Source organism: Harpegnathos saltator, unplaced genomic scaffold (genome assembly GCF_003227715.2).
Source record: "Harpegnathos saltator strain DR-91 unplaced genomic scaffold, Hsal_v8.6 scaffold527, whole genome shotgun sequence".
Classification (NCBI taxonomy): domain Eukaryota; kingdom Metazoa; phylum Arthropoda; class Insecta; order Hymenoptera; family Formicidae; genus Harpegnathos; species Harpegnathos saltator.
The window spans coordinates 68,371-91,228 of record NW_020230346.1 but is presented as its reverse complement, the minus strand read 5'-3'; the positions used below and the strand labels follow the sequence as shown (position 1 = coordinate 91,228).

At 37.0% G+C, this 22,858-nt stretch overlaps 1 protein-coding gene across 1 annotated transcript; it reads right to left on the bottom strand.

Moving 5' to 3' along the window:
• Positions 1–6,896: 6,896 nt before the first annotated feature.
• On the bottom strand, positions 6,897–11,605 carry LOC105190300 (elongation of very long chain fatty acids protein AAEL008004). Its single transcript, XM_011153002.2, has 5 exons — positions 11,245–11,605; positions 9,856–10,046; positions 9,146–9,226; positions 8,580–8,763; positions 6,897–8,281 (listed from the first exon to the last, which is right to left on the bottom strand). Exons 1-5 carry the CDS (start codon positions 11,303–11,305, stop codon positions 7,938–7,940), a joined length of 861 nt encoding a protein of 286 aa, XP_011151304.2. The 5' UTR covers positions 11,306–11,605; the 3' UTR covers positions 6,897–7,937.
• Between the last annotated feature and the right edge of the window lie 11,253 nt (positions 11,606–22,858).

Below are 22,858 nucleotides of genomic sequence, written 5' to 3'. Positions count from 1 at the left end.
CACGGAAATTGCGCGATACCGGCCGTGACTTGTCGATTGTGGAACCAGTCGGAAACGTTGACTCCAACGGTTACGAGTCTGTCGTATAAATTATCATGTCAATTCTAATGTCTTTTTCCATAAAGTCGTCGGGGTATATTTCACTTATATCACGTTTCATTGGTCGGGCCGTTTCTGCTTGCGAAAAACGCCTCCTTCCGTATCAGCGCTCGGTTGGCGCTAGTGAGGAAGGACTTTTCAAGTGTGACGTGATAGACTAAACTATACTTTACACCGCGAGTAAATGAATATCGTAGATACCTAGCGATGAAGAAAGGCTTGTTTGTTCTCGAGTATCTCGATGACTGCCGACGATATCCCGGTTAACGTCGCGGATAACGCGGATATGTAACGTGCCGCTTAATAACGGACGGCGATCGTAAAGCGCCGCGAAAAATCGCCATTGCGCATCAATCCGATCTCAATAGCTCGGTAAACTTTATCGCACTCTAGAAGTGCGATGTGGCGCGCTACACACTCAGGCCGGCCGCGATATACGATGGACGCCTACTAAACCTATATGCTAAAACCTGTATCGTTGCCGTTACGTAAAATAATTACAACTTGACTGAGATCAATGAGGCGGCACGGCGGCCGGGCCAATGAGAAGCCGAAGATGTTACGAGCAAAATCGACATCGAACGCTCGCTACGTCGCCTACTGTCGTTCGTACTCATAAGTAACTCATAAGTAAGTTAACGATCCGCCGCTGGGAAGTAGGGTTATGCGTGTTCTCTTTCTAACGGCCTGCCAGCCCGTGTCAGGGTCATTCGGACTGTCAAGTTTGGACGGACGAACAGCGATAGTCGAGCGAAACTAAACATACTGAGAGTACGAAATAAACTCGAAACCATGTCGGTCAACTTGAGACAGACGGAAACGTATTGGATACATATACAGAGTGTGTAAAAAATACCTGAGCGACGAAATATCTCGAAAACTAAGAAGCATTTTAGAAGAAAATGTTTCAGGCAAAATGTTATATGGTTTCAAGGGGGACATGAAACGAGAGACTATATCATTTTGTTTCACAGATGGCGCCACTTTCAAGATATTCACTAATTATTACTTTTCTCGAATGGAAACCCCAATTTTTTATTATATCATCTTTTTTTTGCCAATTGATCTGAACAACTTTTGTCTGAAACATTTTTTTCTAAAATGCTTAGTTTTTCAGATATTTCGCCATCTCGGTGCTTTTGATACATCCTGTATACTGGGCGTTTCAGACCACCCGGATCACTCGATTTTTTCATTAACGCGACATTTTAGAGAAAAATATTTCAGACAAAAGTTATAGGACTTTAAAGGATCTATTTACTGACGCTATGAATTTGACTTTAGGATAACCTTGAAAAGTCCAGTCAAGATCAACATAAAAATCTTAAATGGATATCCTAATTTTTTATTACATCATCTTTTCTAGCAATTAATTTGAACAACTTTTGTCTGAAATATTTTTTTAGTTACCTAATAGTTTTTTAGATATTTAAGGAAAACTTGATAACTTTTTCAATATTTAACTCACAATATCTCGTTAACTATTTGTCAGAAGAAAAAGTAGTACTAAACTTTTTTGCTCTATTTAGTCTCAAGAATATATTGTTCCAATAGCACCCTAAATTTGGTTAATTTGATGATTTTGAAATTTCCAAAAATCAGCAAGTTAACAAAAGTCAGGGCGCTATTGTAAAAATATATTCTTGAGACTAAATAGAGCAAAAAAGTCTAGTACCACTTTTTCTTTCGACAACTAGTTAGCGAGATATCGTAAGTTAAATATTGAAAAAGTTATCAAGTTTTCCTTCAATATCTAGAAAAATATTAGGCAAATGAAAAAATATTTTAGACAAAAGTTGTTCAAATTAATTGGTGGAAAAAGACGGTGTAATAAAAAACTGCAGTTTCTATTTAAGATTTTTATGTTGATCTTGACTGGACTTTTCAAGGTTATCCCAAGGTCAAATTCATAACGTCAGTAAATATTAGGAGCGCAAAAAAGTTCTGAGCCCTAGATTTCATACTACTGAAACCACAATTTAAATTGCATTAATTTTCCCGCCCTCTTGCGGTTTTAAAGCAGTGACATTTGGTCTTTCGAAACATCGTGCGATTTGGCGTTTGATGCACATAACCTTAAAATCAGCAGTGTTCACGATGGCAATAACAAAAGAGCACATTCGATTTTCCATCCACTTCGCGTTTCATCTGAAGAAAAATGCTGCTGAAGCCACTGAAATGATCTGTGTTGCATATGGAGAGAACGCTGTAAGTTATGCTACGTGTAAAAGGTGGTATCAAAAATTTCGCCAAGGAGATTTCAGTCTTGAAGATGAACCGCGTGCTGGACGCCCTCAAAAGATTGAAACGGACGAACTGCAAGCATTGTTGGATATAAACTCTGCACAAACTGAAAAGGAGCTTGCAGAGCAACTTGGCGTTACGCGACAAGCCATTTCCACACGTTTACACGTGCAATGGGAAAAGTTCAAGAGGAAGGCAGATGGGTTCCGCATGCACTGTCCGAAGACAACAAAAATCGACGGCGTGACACGGCACTCACTTTGCTTTCAAGGTTCCGGAAAAAGGATTTTCTGCACCAAATCATTATAGGTGATGAAAAGTGGATACTTTATGATAATCCGAAGCGTAAAAAATCATGGATTGACCCTGGTCAATCTTCGACATCGACGCCAAAGACCAATATCCACGCCAAGGAGATTTTGCTTTGCATATGGTGGGAATGGAAAGGTGTATTGTATTACGAGTTGTTACAGCCGGGTGAAACAGTAACGGCAGATCGCTATCAGCAACAATTGAGCAATTTGAGCGATGCGTTTGTAGAAAAGAGGCCATTTACTGGCAAAGGACGTCGTAAAGTGATACTGCTTCATGACAATGCCCGACCACATGTTGCGAAAGTGACTCAGGACCATATCTTTGCGTTAGGCTGGGAACTTCTCCCGCACGCGGCGTATAGCCCAGACATGGCGCCTTCCGATTACTACCTATTCCGATCTCTGCAGCATTTCTTGACTGATACACATTTTGTGACACTTGAAGAGATACGAAAATACATTGATGACTTTATCGCTTCGAAGCCGGTGAGCTTCTACCATCAGGGAATTCGCAAGCTGCCCGAAAGATGGCAAAAGGTCATCGATGCAAACGGGGAATATTTCGTTGATTAATATAGTTTTGTTTGTTTTTAAATAAATTTTGAATTTTGCAAAAAAGGGCTCAGAACTTTTTTGCGCTCCTAATAGATCTTTTGAAGCCCTACAACTTTTGTCTGAAATATTTTTCTCTCTAAAATGTCGCGTTAACGAAAAAATCGAACAAACCAGGTGGTTTGAAATGCCCGGTATATGTACGCGAGATAACGCGCGATTGAACGTTGAACAAAAATATGTATTTACCTGTGGCGACATGGCGGATGCAAAGGCTCGACAGATACATACACGTTGCATCTCGTACGATCGACCTCTCCTTTTCGCGATATGCGCCGAAACGGTCATGTTTTGTATTTTATATTTTAGAGACGTCCTACATACGCGGTATTCTTCTTTTTTATTTCACGTGAGTCAATAATATTACGTCAGTACTCATCGCGACGGTTTGCCGATTACCTCCGCCGGCACTGGACGTTTCAAGATTAATGTCCCGGTAAATTGTGACGAATATTTCATACGTACACACGATCGAATGTTTGCGTCTCATCTGTTTGATCGTTTGCACTTGTTTGTTACAAAAAGTTTGATCGTATGTACGTACGAAATCGTCACGAATACAAAAGTTTGATCGCCTACATTTAATCGACTCGTTTCAGTCCGCTCAATTTGTCCGTGTTCGTTACAGATATTACATTAATATGAACTATGTAACTCGCCACGTTTTTTTGGCCTTTTAGCGGAACTAATTTTGCACGGTTCGCACGTTGCGTGTCATTTGTAAGCTAAGTGCCCGATGAAGTGTATCCTTATTAAAGTTTTCATGGCTTTCCAATAAAGTGAAATACTTTAATAGGCTGATGAAAGCCAACACAGATTGATAGTTGCGCACAATTAATTTTATTAATTAACAGCGAAAGGAAGTGAGTGGTAATATTGATAGTAACACCGAAAGAAGATCGGACGAAATGGCAACCGATTATATTTTTAACACATCACGTATACAGGGTGTCCCATTTAACCTGACAAATCGTAATATCTGGAAAACTACATGTCGGATCAAAAAAAGTGGGTAATGAAATTTGTTCGTCTCGAAGGGGGACATCCAATGACATCAAACTCGACCTCCCACCCCACTCCCGGGGGGTGGGGGTGAGGGGCAACTTTGAAATATTAAATGGGAACCCCCATTTTTATTGCAGATTCGGATTCTACCACAAAATACGTAAGTTTCGTCCGAAACTTTTTTTTTTGATTCGTGATAGATGGCGCTGTAATCGCAAAAAATTAGATTTTCTGCAATTCTCCAGAAATGATCATTGGATTGAAAAATAAAAAAATACCTGTTCAATATTTTTAAAAATATTTTTAAAAAACATAATAACAGTTATTCCCTCCCCCAACCCCCTCGGGGTAGGGTGGGTGGTAACGTTCAAATCTCAAATGAAAATCCACATTTTTCATTGCAGAATTAGATTTTACGTGAAGTTTTTATGGAAACAATTTTTTTCATTCGTGATACATAGCGTTGAATAGAAACTATTGAAGTTCATTGAAGTTCAAGGTCATCATTTTGAGCATTTAATTTAATTAAATGGTGGAAGGTGAAGGAGATCACCTGAATCAAGCACCCCGATGGTGAGAGGCGAGGGGACTCACCTAAAACAAGCACCCCGAAGGGAACAGAAAGCTACTACGTCCTCGTCGTTGTTCCTGAGTAAAGCTAAATATAGTTTCTCGGAAAAATTCAACGCTATCTATCACGAATGAAAAAAATTGTTTCCATAAAAACTTCACGTAAAATTTAATTCTGCAATGAAAAATGTGGGTTCTTATTTGAGATTTGAACGTTACCACCCACCTTACCCCGAGGGGATGGAGGGGAATAACTGTTATTATGTTTTTTAAAAATATTTTTAAAAATATTGAACAGGTATTTTTTTATTTTTCAATCCAATGATCATTTCTGGAAAATTGCAGAAAATCTAATTTTTTGCGATTACAGCACTATCTATCACGAATAAAAAAAAAGTTTCGGACGAAACTTACGTATTTTGTGGCGTAGAGTCCGAATCTGCAATAAAAAATGGGGGTTCCCATTTAATATTTCAAAGTTGCCCCCCACCCCCACCCCCGGGAGTGGGGTGGGAGGTCGAGTTTGATATCATTGGATATCCCCCTTCGAGACGAACAAATTTCATTACCCACTTTTTTTGATCCGACATGTAGTTTTCCAGATATTACGATTTGTCAAGTTAAATGAGACACCCTGTATATTCTCGAAATTTCTCCTCGATGTGGCACTAACATGAATTATTGACTAACATTATTATTGACTAACATTATTGACATCGACGAAATTGCGTCAGCCCGTTGAAATGCTTCGCTTGAAAGAATTAATTAAAATGAGAAGAAAGTGTTAATTATTTATTACATTACTTGCTGAGCCATTCTCGCGGTCGATCTTACCGATCGTGCATGTTATTGTTAATATAAGCGGAAAAATCTCCCAGATTTGCTGATACTTCCGTTTGTCGCGCAGCTACGTCGCTATGCAAATTGGCATCTCGACGACCTTCACGGTCGAAAGATCGTGTACCAGGTTTACATACATAACGGCACCTGTGGCGGCACCTTTGTAACAAAAGCGGGCTTCGCCGTAGCTACGCGCTCCTTTCCGTCTTCTTCGTTTTCCTTTTAGCCGTCCCCGTTTAGGACGCGCGCATCCAAAAAAAAAGTGGGCCGCACAACAACGGCTCTTCGATCTTGGCGCAGCCGAGATCATCACAGTCGTACAAATCATAGATCGCAAATTCTCGCCCAATCCTCGGCCGGATAGCTAAATCGCAAACTTGTTAGACGTTTGCTTTTGCGTGTGCGATATTTCAACGTCGAGGACATGCTCGCGAGATTTCTCGTGTTGCGCGTTAACGGGGTCTCATCATGTCGCGTGTGCAAGAAGGTATCAGAATTGGGTAAGTTGATTTTCTTTTTTAAACTAAGTTTTAAACTAAGTTAACATTAATAACTCACAAATTAACTAAGTTTACGTTAAAAGCTACTCAAACGACTAACTCGATTGTCTTAAAAAAAGTCAAATTAACTTATTAAAGTTAAAAGTTAATTGTGCGCTAAGCTATATGTTTTTTTATAATTTTTAAAATATTTTATAATTTTTATAATTGGACTTTTAAATGTACATTAAATTTAGGTGAGAATAAAATGGTGGCTTTATAAAAAAAAAGATAGTGTATTTTTCATCTTTTAACAATATACATTATTTAAAAAGTACAATAGTTGTAATAAAGAAATTAGAGTGTTTAAGAACAAAATGCTCAATTGAGAATAATGAAAAACAATGAAGGGCAAAATGCTCGTATGCAGATGGAGCAAATCAAACTGAACGGGAAAATTCTGTACCATTTTGCGAATTATAAAATAGTTATTGAGAAATCAATTAAACAATGTTAGCAAATCAGTAGGCGAGAAGCGAGAAAAGGGGAGAGAGCTCTGTAGACAAGGTCTTATCCAAAATGGTTTGAATTTTTTGATAATCTATTGGCAACAACAAGCAGTGATACTATTGCACAATAATCGCACAACTCCAATGTCTATCATTATAAACTGTTCGCCTTTGCGAAGGAAATCATCAAAACAGATTCGAGTCATTCTGAGCCAGACTTTGTTCGCAGAGATCAGCCCGCCGCATCATGCGCACACGTTTGCTAATAATACGTTAAAATACACTGTCTAATTCTGCACTGTTAATTCCTTGATGAATATCGTGGACCATTTTCACACGACTTTAATATTGTCACGTCATATTATCAAACGGAAAGAAATCTTTGGTACGTGGATCTTAAAACAGAAAAAACTTAACTAATAAAACCAGTAAAAATATTAAAACATGATTTCAAGCATCTTTTATAATTATACATATATATACAGTTTGTTTGATAAGAACCTGTCCGACAAAATTTTTATATGGAAACCGCTAGACAGAAAATTTCAGCAGGAGCTGGTAGAGACAATTTCACTAAGATGCTTTGTACAGAAAGTTTCAAATGTTGTTCGACTTTTGTGATAAAAAGACATTTCGTTATGTGTGTCACATATGCATCGCGATTTGATGCCGTGTTTTTCTATCCGAAAGGACCAAAAATATCGCGCTTAACTGCCGCTAAGTATATAAAAAAGTCCAATGTAACAAATTGAAACAACACTTATGGAAGAACTCTCTACGTTCTCTCAAAATCTATAATGTTGGATAATATGACGTGACAAATTTATGATTGAATTATTTCGACTTGCGACTTGAAAAAAAGTCAATAAGTTAACGATAATGCGTTCAGAAATATCTAGTTCAAAATTCAAAAAATTGCGGATTAACAAAGTGAGGTTAAAGGTCGTTATAACCTTTCAATCTTTTAATTTAACTTTAAACTGGTTAACCCTACTGCTCAACCCTAATCTCAAGCAGAAGCTGAAGGATAATATTACGCGAGATTTATACATTGATAGAGACATGTGGGACAGATAAGCGTAAACGGTATTACATTGTACAGACGATATTACGTAAGAACAGACATGGATTGGCATTTCGACGAGATTTATATCGCGAAGAATGCAAGATGACGTCGTATATTCGACATTGTAGAGGGAAAATCACCGTAAAACGCGGTAACTTCGCGGTTGTGCATTCACAAGTCATGAGCGATTAACGCGAACTTATTGCTCTTTCAGTTTGCCATTCGAGATGTTCGCGGGGATGCCGTCCGTCTCCATTTTCGTCGTCGCTACTGCACTTGTCGGCTTCTTCTTACTGTACGCGTTGTAATAAAATTCCACAAATAATACGAGCATGAAAACATATTGCGGCAGCAACACCAGCGCTATCCATCGCGGGTAACCGCAATCCGTCCACAGTAATTGGGAAATGTGATACGCCAATATAAAGAATTGCAGTATTTGTAGTTGAGTGATGTACTTCTTCCACGGTTTCGTGTCTATTTTCATGGACGACAGCAGATAATGCGTGTACATTATCATGTGGACGAATGTGTTGATCACTCCTGAAATAAAATATTAACGATCAATAAATAGAGGCGCGAAATGTAAGTTCTTATAATTGCGTGTTATATAACTGTTGTTGAGTTGAAGGGACACTTTGTTGAGAAATAAGTTTCATTTAGCTTACACACACACACACAAATGTTTTTTTTCTTAGTCAAGTCGGAAATTTTCCAATCTGTCCTCGTATGTTAGTCGAAGAGCTAGCTGTTGATTGCCTCGCACCACTTGCCTCTTGGGCTTAATAATATAAAGATCTTAATATTTCGCGACTACATTTATCACTGCAATTATACGTACCTATAAATGTACAGTGACCACCGGGATAATATTTAGTGCCAACCCAAGTAATCATTACCATGCCAAAGTGGTGATAAACGTGAAGGAAGCTCACTTGACTTTGTTTCTTTCTAAGTACAAAAAAAAATGTGTTCAACAGATCTACGACCTTCAGCATGAAGTAACACCAAACCCCTCTGGCGATCTATTAAGTGGACAAAATATGTATTGTGGTATCATTCAATGATTTTCCTTCTTTTCTCTTATTTTGATACGAAGTGCAAAAAAATTAAGGTGTCCTATGCTATGATACAACTTTATAGTATAGCTATAGTATATAACTATGATATAATTTTATAGTATACTAAATATCGTCTTATTTACAAAACATAAAATCATTTACAAACATGCAGATTCCGCACAGATAATATTGATAAAGGAAGAGTAGAGGGGGGGGGGGAGAGAGAGAGAGAGAGAGAGAGAGAGAGAGAGAGAGAGAGAGATGAAGTAAGAAACGAAGTGAGAGACGATGTAATATCGTATTAATTTATATATATGTAATTAATTAGTTAAGCTTTTACATTTACCTGTATTGCATTTGATGTGTACGAGGGATCGACAGGTTCGCAATTAAAGCTATATCCCCTTAACCACGCCAAATTTAATGTCTGTATGAATATAAAACGTAATTCTTCCTAAACGTTTCTAGACTAGCAACATTTTGCTTGCTTCATTCACACAACAAAACGACCAATTTAAAACAATTCAGATATACAATGTTAAATATTATATCTAGAAGCATTTTTTTATTAAAGTGCACTAAAAAGTTAACGAAATTTACAATGTTTTCGAAATTATTAAATATATATGATTAAAAGTATTATCTTATTAAAATTATTGGATTTTTAATATTTTCTGTAAAATCGAGTAATTTAATAATTAACCCATTTACATCCGCAAGCGGAATAATAATTCGCACATAATAATTGTCACTTATCATCAGCCGCAGAATATTACGCCAGCCACGACGTTCACTTATTATTCACACATCACACTTATTCATTATTATTAATCGCGGAATAATATGCTTATGACGACGTTCAGTTTCCGCCAATGATGTACGGTGATATTCAATGACAGGCCTACTGTTAGTTGAATGTCTCCGATTTCTAAAGTTAGTTGCGTATTTAGAGCTGTGATGCAAATGGGTTAAGTGACAGAAATGTCTTTTTTTATCTTTACTCTTTGGTAAGAAATCAAGAGTTAAACGATTACTTGAATACACAACTGGGCTTACCAAATAAAATAAGTACATGTTAAATATAATTTGTAAGACATTATATATTTGTAATATTCTGTCCAACTTGTAGGGTTCCCTCTTTTCCATAAACTTCGGCAAAAGAAAGCAAGTGCTATACACATAGATTATAGCCAAAAGTGGGAGCCGCCATAGTGTCTCAATCAGAAAGAAATCTTTGGTACGTGGATCTTAAAACAGAAAAAACTTAACTAATAAAACCAGTAAAAATATTAAAACATGATTTCAAGCATCTTTTATAATTATACATATATATACAGTTTGTTTGATAAGAACCTGTCAGACAAAATTTTTATATAGAAACCGCTAGACAGAAAATTTCAGCAGGAGCTGGTAGAGACAATTTCACTAAGATGCTTTGTACAGAAAGTTTCAAATGTTGTTCGACTTTTGTGATAAAAAGACATTTCGTTATGTGTGTCACATATGCATCGCGATTTGATGCCGTGTTTTTCTATCCGAAAGGACCAAAAATATAGCGCTTAACTGCCGCTAAGTATATAAAAAAGTCCAATGTAACAAATTGAAACAACACTTATGGAAGAACTCTCTACGTTCTCTCAAAATCTATAATGTTGGATAATATGACGTGATAAATTAAATGATGCGATATATTTCTAGTTTTCCCTTGCGCCAAATTCATTCAATATTACTTTGCCGTAATTAAAAGTATATATTACGCCTATATAGAGTGTCCGGCGATTAATGACACAACGTTCGTCTAGGAGCGTGTTAAATTAAACAGCAGGCTAAAGTCCACTGTAAATGGACTGTAAATGTTTTGTAAATTTCACAATAGCTTTAAGGAATTCGTTGACACTACACAACTATCGACATTCTTTAATTAATTCTTTAAAACTATGGCGGAATCTTTTACACAGAGAACTCTCCACAGAGATGTTGTTTAGCTTGATGTGCTCTACTTGTATGTGATGTACTTATACACGAGTATTATATCATCAGTATTATGTGGTCAGAGATATATTCTGATTTCGTTGGATTAAAATGCGCGCTCATCTGTGGTGTGCGCGACAAAGCAAACATGGCGCGTTTATCAATATTAGCATGAAAAATAACAAGATACTGTAAATACGGTCTTGTAATTTTAACGGCCGCGAATTTCTCTACCTCATAGTGTGTTTTTCTGATGAGTTTTGAACGTGATAGATAGGAGACGATTCATTACCTTTTAATAATGCACGTTACGACTCTTTGCGGCGAATAACTCAATGGATTATGAATGAAAACGAAAAACTCTTTATTGTACGCGTAAGTCTATCAATATAAGTTTCTCATCAAATTAGGAACAATAAGGTTCAATGGCCAAAGTACGAGTAAACACAACATAATACAATGTAAAATACCAACCTACTAAATGGTCGTTTAGAAACAAATATCCGTTGATCACTTCGTTTAGAACTGCAGTCATGACGAGAATCGTATATCGTTTACAATTTTTTTGTTATAAAATTCGTGCGCCTACTTAGTTCTTCCGTTTTGATATCGGTGGACAATTTTGATGAAACTTGTCTTCTCTCTGGCTCCTTTACTCCACTTTTTTCGCTTTTTCTTTGTCTTTTTTATTTCTTGCTTGATCCAAGCACCTGTTCCTCTAATCGTTTTCCGAAACAGTTATCTTAAATCATGTTTATCTTCGTTGGAGAAGTATTGACTTTCTTTTCTTGCTGATACTGATTCTCTCTGTCACGACCAGTCACTGCGAAATCCTCCGCGCAACTGCCGGACAAGTTTTCTCTAATCAAATTTCCATTTCTATTTCAATTGTATTGTAATGAGAAGTACGTTGTGTATATACGCAAATACATCCCACGTAAGTTGTTACATAGATGTTGCCTTCCGGGTAATATTGACCTCTCAGATTATTCAACCTGTCCATGACGGTGAAAAAATGTCGAATAATCAATTATTATACCTATACGAAAGTGCGTTGTCTGTCGATCAAATTAGCAAGTCTAATAGTCGAAGAATTCCAATACAGTCTCTTATTGCAGAAAATAGCGACGTTGAGTCGATTCGATGAATACATTTCGTCGAAGTACTTTTAAACAAAAAGGAGAAGGAAAAAAAGGAAAAAAGCAATTTTGCTTCAGTCAAAAAATAGGCTATATTCTATATAATATTCTATATAATGTAAACGTAATAAATATTTTCCACATTTAGTAAATTTCCATATGTACGTTTTAAAATATATATAGCTATTATAAAGTAAAGATTGACTAATTATTTCGATATAATATATTGCAATATTATCAACAAACATTTATTGTTAAACGTGTACTCAAGAAGTGAAGAACAAGGAACAAAAGAAACAATTGCTCCAATAAAAAAGTACACATTCTATGCAGCAGCCAATGTAATAAATATTTCCCACATTTCGTGATATATATGTGAGTTGTTTGATAAGTTTCAAGTCTGGACATGAAGATAATATTATTGGGTGAAAACTGTTGTAAGATGTGAGAGCTACGTTTTTTCAATAACTGCTCCGAAATGTCCAGCCATTTGCTTAGTTGTGTTTTAACAGTCAGTTGTAGTATACATGTCAGTATATTTTTTTAATGATGTAAAAAAATCAAATATCATTCCGTAATTAAATTTATCTAAAATTTGAATCTAAAAAGGAAAACCACAAGAGAAATCGAAACCGAGTTGGATTTTATTTACGGTGACTTTACTGCTAATAGTGTAATTCTGATTTTATTAGCTTAAAATGCGCACTCGGTGACGTGTGTGGCAAAGCAAACACGATGCATTTATCAATATTTGCATGAAAAATAATAAGCTACTGTAAATACGGTCTGTTTTAATTTTAACGGTCGCTGTTTAAATTTTTTCTTCCTTGCTGTGTGTTCTTTTCAAAGAGTTTTAGACGTCATAGATAGCAGACGACTCATTACTTTTTAATGATGTACGTCACTTCGCGGCGAACAATACAATGGATCGTGAATGAAAACGAAAGACTCTTTATTGTAAGTGTAAATCGAATTCGAACTGTTAGCTTACCAATCAGGCGATTATTACCCTACTAATATGATTCTTTATGTGATATGCGAAAGTCTATCAATATAAGTTTGTCATCGAATCAGGTACGATGAAGGCCGACAGAACGCCCTTCCTTTGATCATTCCGTTTATAACCGCTGTCATGATGAAAACCGAATAGTTTATAATTCTCATGTTATAATCTTTGTACGTTTCATTAGCTCTCTTTCTTTGTCTTTCTTTGTCTTTTATTTCTTCCTTGGTTCAAGTATCTGCACCTCTAATTGCTCCTCCCAAAAGTTATCTAAAAACACAATGTTTGTTGTTCGAAAAGCATTTTCTTTCTTCACTGATTCTCTTCGACACGAAATTGATTTTTTTTTTGCCGATTCTTTTCAATAGTCGCTGCGAAATTCTATAAGCAACTGCCAGACAAATTTCTCCTAAACAAATCTCCATTTTTATTTCATTGTATTATAATGAGAAGAAAATTATATATATATATACTAACACGTGCCACAAAAATTGTTATATAACTACTTGCGCCTTGCGAGGAATGTTGACCTCTCAGATAACTTAACCCGTCCATGAAAAAATATTGAATATTCAACAGTTATTATACCTATAGAAGACGTACGTCACGTTTTCTATCACTCAACTTTGCAAGTTCAATAGTTCAAGAATTCCAACGCAGTTCTTTGTAGCAGAAAATAATGATGTTATGTCACTTCAATGAAGTTCTTTTAAATAAAATGAAAAGGAAAAAGAGAGAGAAAAAAAAGCAATTACTTAAGAAGAAGAAATATAATAATTAAGGAGCAAATTATATTCTGCATAGTAATCAACGTAATATTTTCCACATTTAGTGAGTTTCCATATGTATGTTTCGGAAAGTGTAGCTATTACAATGTAAAGATTGACTAATTACTTTGGCGTAATGTATCGCAATATTCCCAACAAGCATATATTACACGTGCATTCAAGATGTGAAAAATAAGGAACAAAAAGAACATTGCCTTCATCAAGAAGCACACATTCTATTAGATTTTGTTTGTGCATAAATTTCTAGGATTTTTTCGGCGACTTAATTTATGTATTGTATACAGGGTGTTATAAAAGTCCCGGTAAAAGAGTAGAATAACTCGAAAAATATGAGTCCTAGGAAAAATACGAAGCATTAAGTTTTTATTATTTTTTCCTGGCTATCTGACAGTGACCTTGGATTTGACCTTGACAATGACCTTGAAGGTCATTTCAAGGTCAGGTCAATTTTTTTTAAGAGGACTCCATACTTTTGACCCCAGAAATGAAAAGAGCGGAAAATTTTACGTTCGGATATGACCTTGAACACTGCCAAATTTGACCTCTGAAGGTCACATAAAAGTCTAAGCTTGTTTTATGCTGAAAACGCGAATATCTTCGAAAATGCACCTGCTAGGGAGCAATGTTACGCATAAGAATAAGAATGTAGAGGTCAACGAGGGACATTCAGCCGTGACCTTGCCCTTATTCTCAAGGTCATGAGTTAAGATTATTATTAAGGTCAAACCGGACTTTTTTAGGACTGAAAATCCATACTTTTGACCGAAAAGTGTCAAGATTGAAAAATTTTACGTTCGGATATGACGTTTTCAACCTTGACCTTGTTCTTAAGGTTATGTGTCAGTCATATCAAGGTCAATTAATTCTTTTAGGCTGGAAACACATACTTTTACCCCTCCATAATGTGAAGAGTGAGATTTGCACACTCCGATTGCTGGTAATTCCTCAATATCGGGCGCCATTTTGAATCGGTCATCTTGAATTTGGAAAATCCAACGTCGGATTCGATTTCAGAAACGACTTCAAAAACTCCTTAAACGAGATCCAATTTTTGTTATTCTTAAATATCGGCCGCTATCTTGAATCGGTCATCTTGAATTTGCAAAATCCGACGTCGGATTCGGTTTTAGCGAGCTCAAAAATCCCAGGATCGGTATCCGAAAAATTTATTCGCCATCGATAAAGTGTATGCTTCAAGGTTTTTATTTGTCCCGATTCTATCAGTGTCAAACAGATAATAGATTGTTTTTGAGTTTTCATCGATTTAACAAGTTTTGATGTCATTCTAGTCCGTTTTGAATTATTATCATATTATTATTAACGATCAATGGTACATTACTTATTATTTTTATTTAAAGGTAAAGAAACCGAATTTTTTATACCAAATTTTTGCAAATTTTTTGTTTTCAATTCCAAATGGCTTTTCTTACAGAGCATGAGAGAGTTTCGCTATTGATGATGAGAGGATAGGGGGATAGACAAAGGTCATACAGTGAAGTGAGATTGCTGTTCAATGAAAACTTTCGTAATGAAGGCGAAGGTATTTCAATATCGACTGTATCTCGCACCATCAGACGATTTGTAGAAACTGGGAGTAATAAAAACCGCCAAAAATCTGGAAGGCCAAGGTCTCAAACGACAGAAGAGCGACAATTTGAAATAACCCAATCATTTGTTGAAAATCCCAGATTGTCCATTAGAAAAGCATCTCAACAGCTTCAAATGAGTGTATTGTCAATTTCCAAAAAAAGCATCTTTTGAAATTACTGGTAAGGTAAACCGTCATAATTTTAGATATTGGGACAACGAAAATCCTCATTGGATGTTTGAAGCATATGCAGTGACCTCAAAAATTGAATGTTTGGTCAAGTCTTTATGATAATCAAATGGTTGGGCCTTTTTTTATAAATGGGAATTTGAACTCAGAAACCTATCTGCAGCTTCTAACAGACCAAATAGTTCCATCAATACAGGAGATTGTTGGTGATAATTTTGATGATGTTTGGTTCCAGCAAGATGGGGCACCGCCACATTATGGACGCATTGTTCGGAACTATTTAAACGATACCTTCCCTAATCGATGGATAGGTAGAAGAGGAACAATCGAATGGCCACCGAGATCGCCCGACATTGCACCACTTGATTTCTTACTTTGGGGCTACATAAAAAATAAAGTTTATTTCACTAAACCTCGTAACCTGGATGAGCTTCAACAACGGATCATAGACGAATGTGCTGCAATACCTCCATAAATGATAAGGAGTGCGACTGACAATTTGTACGTCCGCTTAGCACACTGTCAAACGGTCAATGGGGAACATTTTAAACATCTTTTGTAATCTCAGGCCGAGTTACAAGATGCTTTGCCTTCGGTGGCCGGGACTAACTGAACCTTGCCTTCAGTGGTCGGGTTTGAGATACCTTGCCTTCAGTGGTCGGGTTTGAGACACCTTGCCTTCAGTGGTCGGGTTTGAGACACCTTGCCTTCAGTGGTCGGGTGTGAGACACCTTGCCTTAAGTGGCCGGGTTTGAGACATCTTGCCTTCAGTGGTCGGGTTTGAGACACCTTGCCTTCAGTGGTCGGGTTCCAAGAAGCTTTACTTTCAATAGACTTCACGATCAGTGAAGTAACGTAAAACGCATAATTTTGAGAACAAGGTCAAGGTTGAAAACGTCATATCTAAATGTAAAATTTTTCAATCTTGACACTTTTAGGTCAAAAGTATGGATTTTCAGTCCTAAAAAAGTCCGGTTTGACCTTAATAATAATCTTAACTCATGATCTTGAGAATAAGGGCAAGGTCACGGCTGAATGTCCCTCGTTGACCTCTACATTCTTATTCTTATGCGTAACATTGCTCCCTAGCAGGTGCATTTTCGAAGATATTCGCGTTTTCAGCCTAAAACAAGCTTAGACTTTTATGTGACCTTCAGAGGTCAAATTTGGCAGTGTTCAAGGTCATATCCGAACATAAAATTTTCCGCTCTTTTTATTTCTGGGGTCAAAAGTATGGAATCCTGTTAAAAAAAATTGACCTGACCTTGAAATGACCTTCAAGGTCATTGTCAAGGTCAAATCCAAGGTCACCGTCAGATAGCCAGGAAAAAATAATAAAAACTTAGTACTTCGCACTTTTTCTAGGACTCATAATTTTCGAGTTATTCTGCTCTTTTACCGGGACTTTTATAACACCCTGTATATTAAAGAAACAATACATATACTTGTTTAGTCAAAATATTTTCCCTCGCTTGCCACAACATTGAACTATTTTTTCAGACAACAAATGGATCACTCGATGAAGAATGACGCATCTTTCGATGAAATGAATTTGTCGACACATTTTCGTATTTCAATCTCATTTCTAATTTGCACACCGGAAAGATGGTTCTGCTTTGACCAAAATGGGTAAAAATCTGAAGAGGCAAGATTTGAACTATACACCGGGTATAGTAGAACTTTTCACTCAAGTTTCAGTAAAGTGTCCTTTGTCGCGGAAGCAACATGTGATAAAGCGTTGTCGTGGAACAAGATGACTATTCGATTTCCTTTCTCTGTCCACAGCCTTTTTCTTCGAATTTCTTTGTTCCACAATTGGAGACTGTAGCACTCCGTAGTAATCATTTCACCAGATTTGAGCTTATAATAGAGTACACTCTTCTGGTCCCACAAAATGCAGAGGAGAATTTTATGTGCATGAATATTGCACTTTGGTGCTGAAGTAGAAGGTTGCCCTGGATCTAACCACTCCTTTTTACGTTTAGTGTTATCATAATAAATCCATTCCTCATCTCCAGTTACTATTTTCCATAAAAAGCTCTTTTTTTGTCGAGTAAGCAGTGAGATGCAGATATTGAATCAGTTGCCAATAGTTCGTTCTGATGATTGATATGAGAATATGAGACTTCCCTTCCTTTTGGATCTTTCCCAATACATGTAAGCATCGAAGAATTGTTGTATGATTAACAGCAAGCTGTTTCGTTAGCTCCGCAAACGATTCAGCTGTATCTTCGGTGAATAGAACTTTCAAATCCTCGTCTTTCATCTGTTGAGGTCCTCCAGAGCGAAGTTCGTCATTAACATCGAAGTTTCCATTTCGAAACTTTTAGAATCGTTTGGATTATTAAGCGTACAAGTATGTTTGATGATGAGCGCCCAAAAAACTGCAATCACTGAGCAAATAGTCGATAAAGTGTATCAAATCGTACTAAATAATTGGAAACTGAAGATTAGAAACATAAAAAATGCCGCAGGCACACCTTCTGAACATATGTTCAGAATATTACATAAAGATTTGGATATGAGAAATTTGACTGCGCGATGGGTGCCGCGTTTGCTAAGGTTAGACCAAAAAAGCATTCGATAAAACATTTCAAAGGAATTTTTGGATCAGTTCAAGAAGGATACAAAAGATTTTTTTAATCAATTCGTTCGATTGTTCATGAAACATGGATTCACTACTACATACTTGCAAGCAAGCAAGCAACAGTTAAAACAATTTCATCAGGCAAACTTGCTCCGAAGAAGGCGAAGGTGTTTTACTCTGCCAGAGACACCTTGCCTTCAGTGGTCAGGTTTGAGACACCTTGCCTTCAGTGGTCGGGTTTGAGACACCTTGCCTTCTAGTTCATATATCTGCAATCGTCATGGCCAAATTGCTTTATTACGTATTAAAGAATTTGCTTCGAATGAATTACGCTACAACTTGTCTAATCCTCTTGATCTAATCCCTGTTTTTTTATTTTAGAACATAAAGAAATGGTTGAGAGAAAAAAATTCGCAAATAATGGGCAAGTGATTGCAACCGTAAACGAGTATTTTGCGAAGTTTTGCCTAATCTACTTCACTGAAGGAATGAGAGGACCAGAAAAGAAATTGATAATATGAATAAATTGATAATATCGAGATAAAAAAAATTATAGTGTAAAATAAAACTTATTATACCGAGAAATATAAGTGCTTCATTATTAGGCTCGGAATTTATCAATTAACCGACTTACATTATATATTATAGAAAAATTATCGTGAAATGTGGTAATATTGGCACGTTTACAAGTCAAATATGACTAACGTTTAATTCTTTGATACCATATATGGTAACAATGGAAAAATAATAGCAAAGATAAATCGAGCGGATAATATACCACGCAAACTTATTGGCTTATCACATTTATTGTTCTTTCAATTTGTCATTCGAGTTGTCCGCCGGGACGCCGTTCGTCTCTATTTTCGTGGTCGCTGCTGCACTGGCCGGTTTCTTCTTAATATACGCTTGGTAATAAAATTCCACAAATAATACGAGTATAAAAACATATTGCGGCAGTATGAAGAGCGTTACCCATCGGGGGTAACCTCAATCTGTCCACAGTAATTGGAAAATGTGATACGCCAATACTACATGGGCTGAAAAGTCTTTGGCTTAACAATGAAAAAACGATTTTTTTAATGAAAAAAGTGTTTTATTCCTCGACATAATCTCCATTTAGAGTAATGCACTTAGTGTAACGGTCCACTAACATTTCGATGCCGGTCTTATAGTGCTCGGTGTCAAGTCCCTCAAAATAGGCATTTGTTTCCAACTTGACCTCCTCATTCGAGTAAAATCTTTTACCAGCGAGCCACTGCTTCAGTCGGGGAAAAAGGAAATAGTCGCTGGGGGCCAGGTCTGGAGAATACTGGAGATGCGGGACCAATTCATAGCGCAATTTCTTTAATTTATCGGTCGTACCGAGTGAGCTGGAGCATTGTCTTGGTGAAACAAAATTTTTTTCTTTGCCAAATGTGGCCGTTTGACCTTGACCTCGTCGTCCAATCGATCCAGTAATGTACAGTAATATTCTTTATTGATAGTTTTACCATGTTCAAGATAATCAATGAATATTATGCGCATCCCAAAAAATACTGGCCAAAACCTTGCCGGCTGATTGTTGTGTCTTCGGGCGCTTCGGACGGCTTTCACCAGGCAATAACCACTCCGCTGACTGCCGATTGGACTCCGGTGTGTAGTGATGGATCCATGTTTCATCCATTGTGACAAATCGACGCAAAAACTCCTTCTTATTGCGGTTAAACAGGGCCAGATTTTGCTTTGAAAGTCGAACACGTTCCGCTTTTTGCTCAATTGTCAAAAAACGCGGCACCCAACGTGCGCAAAGCTTTTTCATGTGTGAATATTCATGAATGATATGACCAACGTGTTCCTTTGAGATGCCTATGATGTTAGCTAGCTCACTCAATTTCATTTTGCGGTCATTCAACACGATTTCACTGATTTTCTGGATGTTTTCTGGAGTAACTGCCTCATTTGGCCTTCCTGAACGTGGTGCATCATTTGTGCTCGTACGGTTACGACGAAACTCAGCAAACCAATATTTGATGGTTGAATTCGGTGGGGCAGATGTGCCGTAACATTTATCAAGCCATGCCTTTGCTTCAACAGTGTTTTTTCCCATCAGGAAGCAATGTTTAATCAAAACACGAAATTCACTTTTTTCCATAGTAAAGATAAATTCAGAGGTAACGTCACTTCGAAAGCTATAACTTGTACACGAGTCGACGAAATATCATGAAATTTTTACAGCATCTAAGTTAAGGTTGGTATTCTATAGGAAATATAAGGATTTTTAGTTTGTGGCGCCATCTATATGTCAGGCCAAAGACTTTTCAGCCCATGTAGTATAAAGAATTGCAGTATTTGCAGCTGAGTGATGTGTTTCTCCCATGACTCTATCATCTATTTTTCATAGATGACAACAAGTAATGCGTGTACATTATCGAGTAAACGAATGTGTTGATTAAATCCTGAAAGAAAATATTAGTGATCGATAAATAGAGTCGCTAAATGCAAATCCTCATAATTGCATGTTATATAATTATTGTTAACAACGATGATACGAGGGCAGTTTGATAAGTCAGTGACTTTTTGAATTTTCCGCGCAGTAACTTTAAATGCAGCACTGCTCCCGTCAACTGCCATCTATTAATAGACTACTGTATAAGTTTGGGCAAGCTGCGCCATTTAGTTAGTGTTTGACAGCCATTGAAAGCAGACAACCTCGTGAATTTTAACGAAAATGGAAAAAAGTGAATTTCGTGTGCTGATTAAGCATTATTTTTTGCATAAAAAACCATCACCGAAACCAAGGCAAAGCTTGATAAATACTATGGGGACTCTGCACCATCAATTTCAATGGTTAAGAAGTGGTTTACTGAGTTCCGTTGTGGTCATACCAGCACAAGTAACGCCGAACGTTCAGGTCGCCTAAAAGAGGTCGTCACGCCAGAAATCGTCGATAAAATCCATGGAATGATATTGGACGATCGGAGAATGAAAGTGCGTGAAGTGGCTGAGGCTGTAGGCATCTCAACTGAGCGGGTACATCACATTTTACATGAATATTTGGACATGAAAAAGCTATCCGCGCGATGGGTGCTGCGATTGCTCACACTCGACCATAAGCGCAACCGTGTGACCATTTCAAAGGAGTGTTTGGCGATGTTCAGCCGCAATCCGAACGAGTTTTTGCGCCGTTTCGTTACCTTAGACGAAACATGGATCCATCACACCACACCAGAGACCAAGGAACAATCAAGACAGTGGGTTTCTTCGAGTGAACGTGCACCAAAGAAGGCCAAGGTGGGTCTGTCGGCCAACAAGGTCATGGCCACAGTTTTTTGGGATGCACGCGGTATCATTCACATCGATTACCTTGAAAAGGGTAAAACGATCACCGGCGAATATTATTCAGAGCTTTTGGACAGATTCGATATTGATTTGAAGCAAAAACGACCGCATTTGGCGAAGAAAAAAGTGCTGTTCCATCAGGACAATGCACGGGTGCACACGTGTGTAGTCACCATGGCAAAAATCCATAAATTGGGCTACGAACTGCTACCCCATGCAACATATTCACCAGATTTATTATGTATGATCGCCAAAATGATGGCATATATAATTTATCCGATCCATCCGTCCAATGGACAAAACAATTAATGATGCCAAATTTCGAAGAAAATCTAAATCCCTCGATTCGAAAAGTTGCTCAGATTATAGATTTGAAACGAGAAACTCTTAGAAAGACATCTTTCATAAAAGACGTCATTAAATTGCGTCCCTATAAAATCGCAACACATCAGTTAGTGACAAAGAAAGCGATCGAAAAACAAATTCAATTTTGCGAGGCGATGCGGCGAACCGGCATATTAAAAAATGAGGAACTTAATGAAAAAGAAATTATTTTTAGATGTTGCTCATTTTTGGTTGAACGGTTGTGTCAACAAGCAAAATTATCAGTTGTAGGAAGAAGAAAATCAGAATGGATCAATTGTCGTTCCTCTTCGCCCCCGAAAAGTTTCCACGTAGGCTGCAATTTCAGTAAAAGGGGTTTACATGCAAAGGAATCATTATCTTTGAAAGTTACAAAGAATTATTGGAGATTAAATTCTTTCCTTATGCAAAAAAATGAAGACTGATAAAAAGGATTCTATTTTACGAAAGGTAGTGCGTCCCCATATCGTATAAAATAGCGTTTGACTCAACTTTCTCGGCTTACTTATTGCAAAGTAATAACCACTTACTTTCAGCACAATCCGAATAGAAACTCTGTATATACATATACTAACACAAACCAAGAAAATTGTCATATAGACACTGTCTTTCGAGGAATGTTGACCTCTTGGATAACTTAGCCAGTCCATGATGGTGGAAGAATATCGAATATTCAATAGATATTGTACCTACAGTCTGTAAAGTAAGAGCGTGTACGGGTTAATGTGTAGAAAAATTTATTTTTAATGATTTTTAAGTACATGGATTTGTTGTACTCCATGAAAAGAAAAATGCTATACCATTAATAAATAATGAGTCCAGTCACCACCGGCATTGATAATTGCCTGGCATCTCCGAGGCATACTTTCCACTAAGTTGACTGCGTATTCGTTCGGTAAAGATCTCCAAATGAGACGAATTTGTCGTGTCAACTGCTTCAAAGTACACACTCTTTTTCTTCGAAGCTTGTGCTTGAGATATGCCTCACAATATGGCTAAAAAAAAACTAAGACGATATTTGAAGCCAACTGTCATTTATGCCGTACACGCTCTTACTTTACAGACTGTATATGAACGCTTGTCACGTATTTTATCGATGAACTTTGTAAGTTC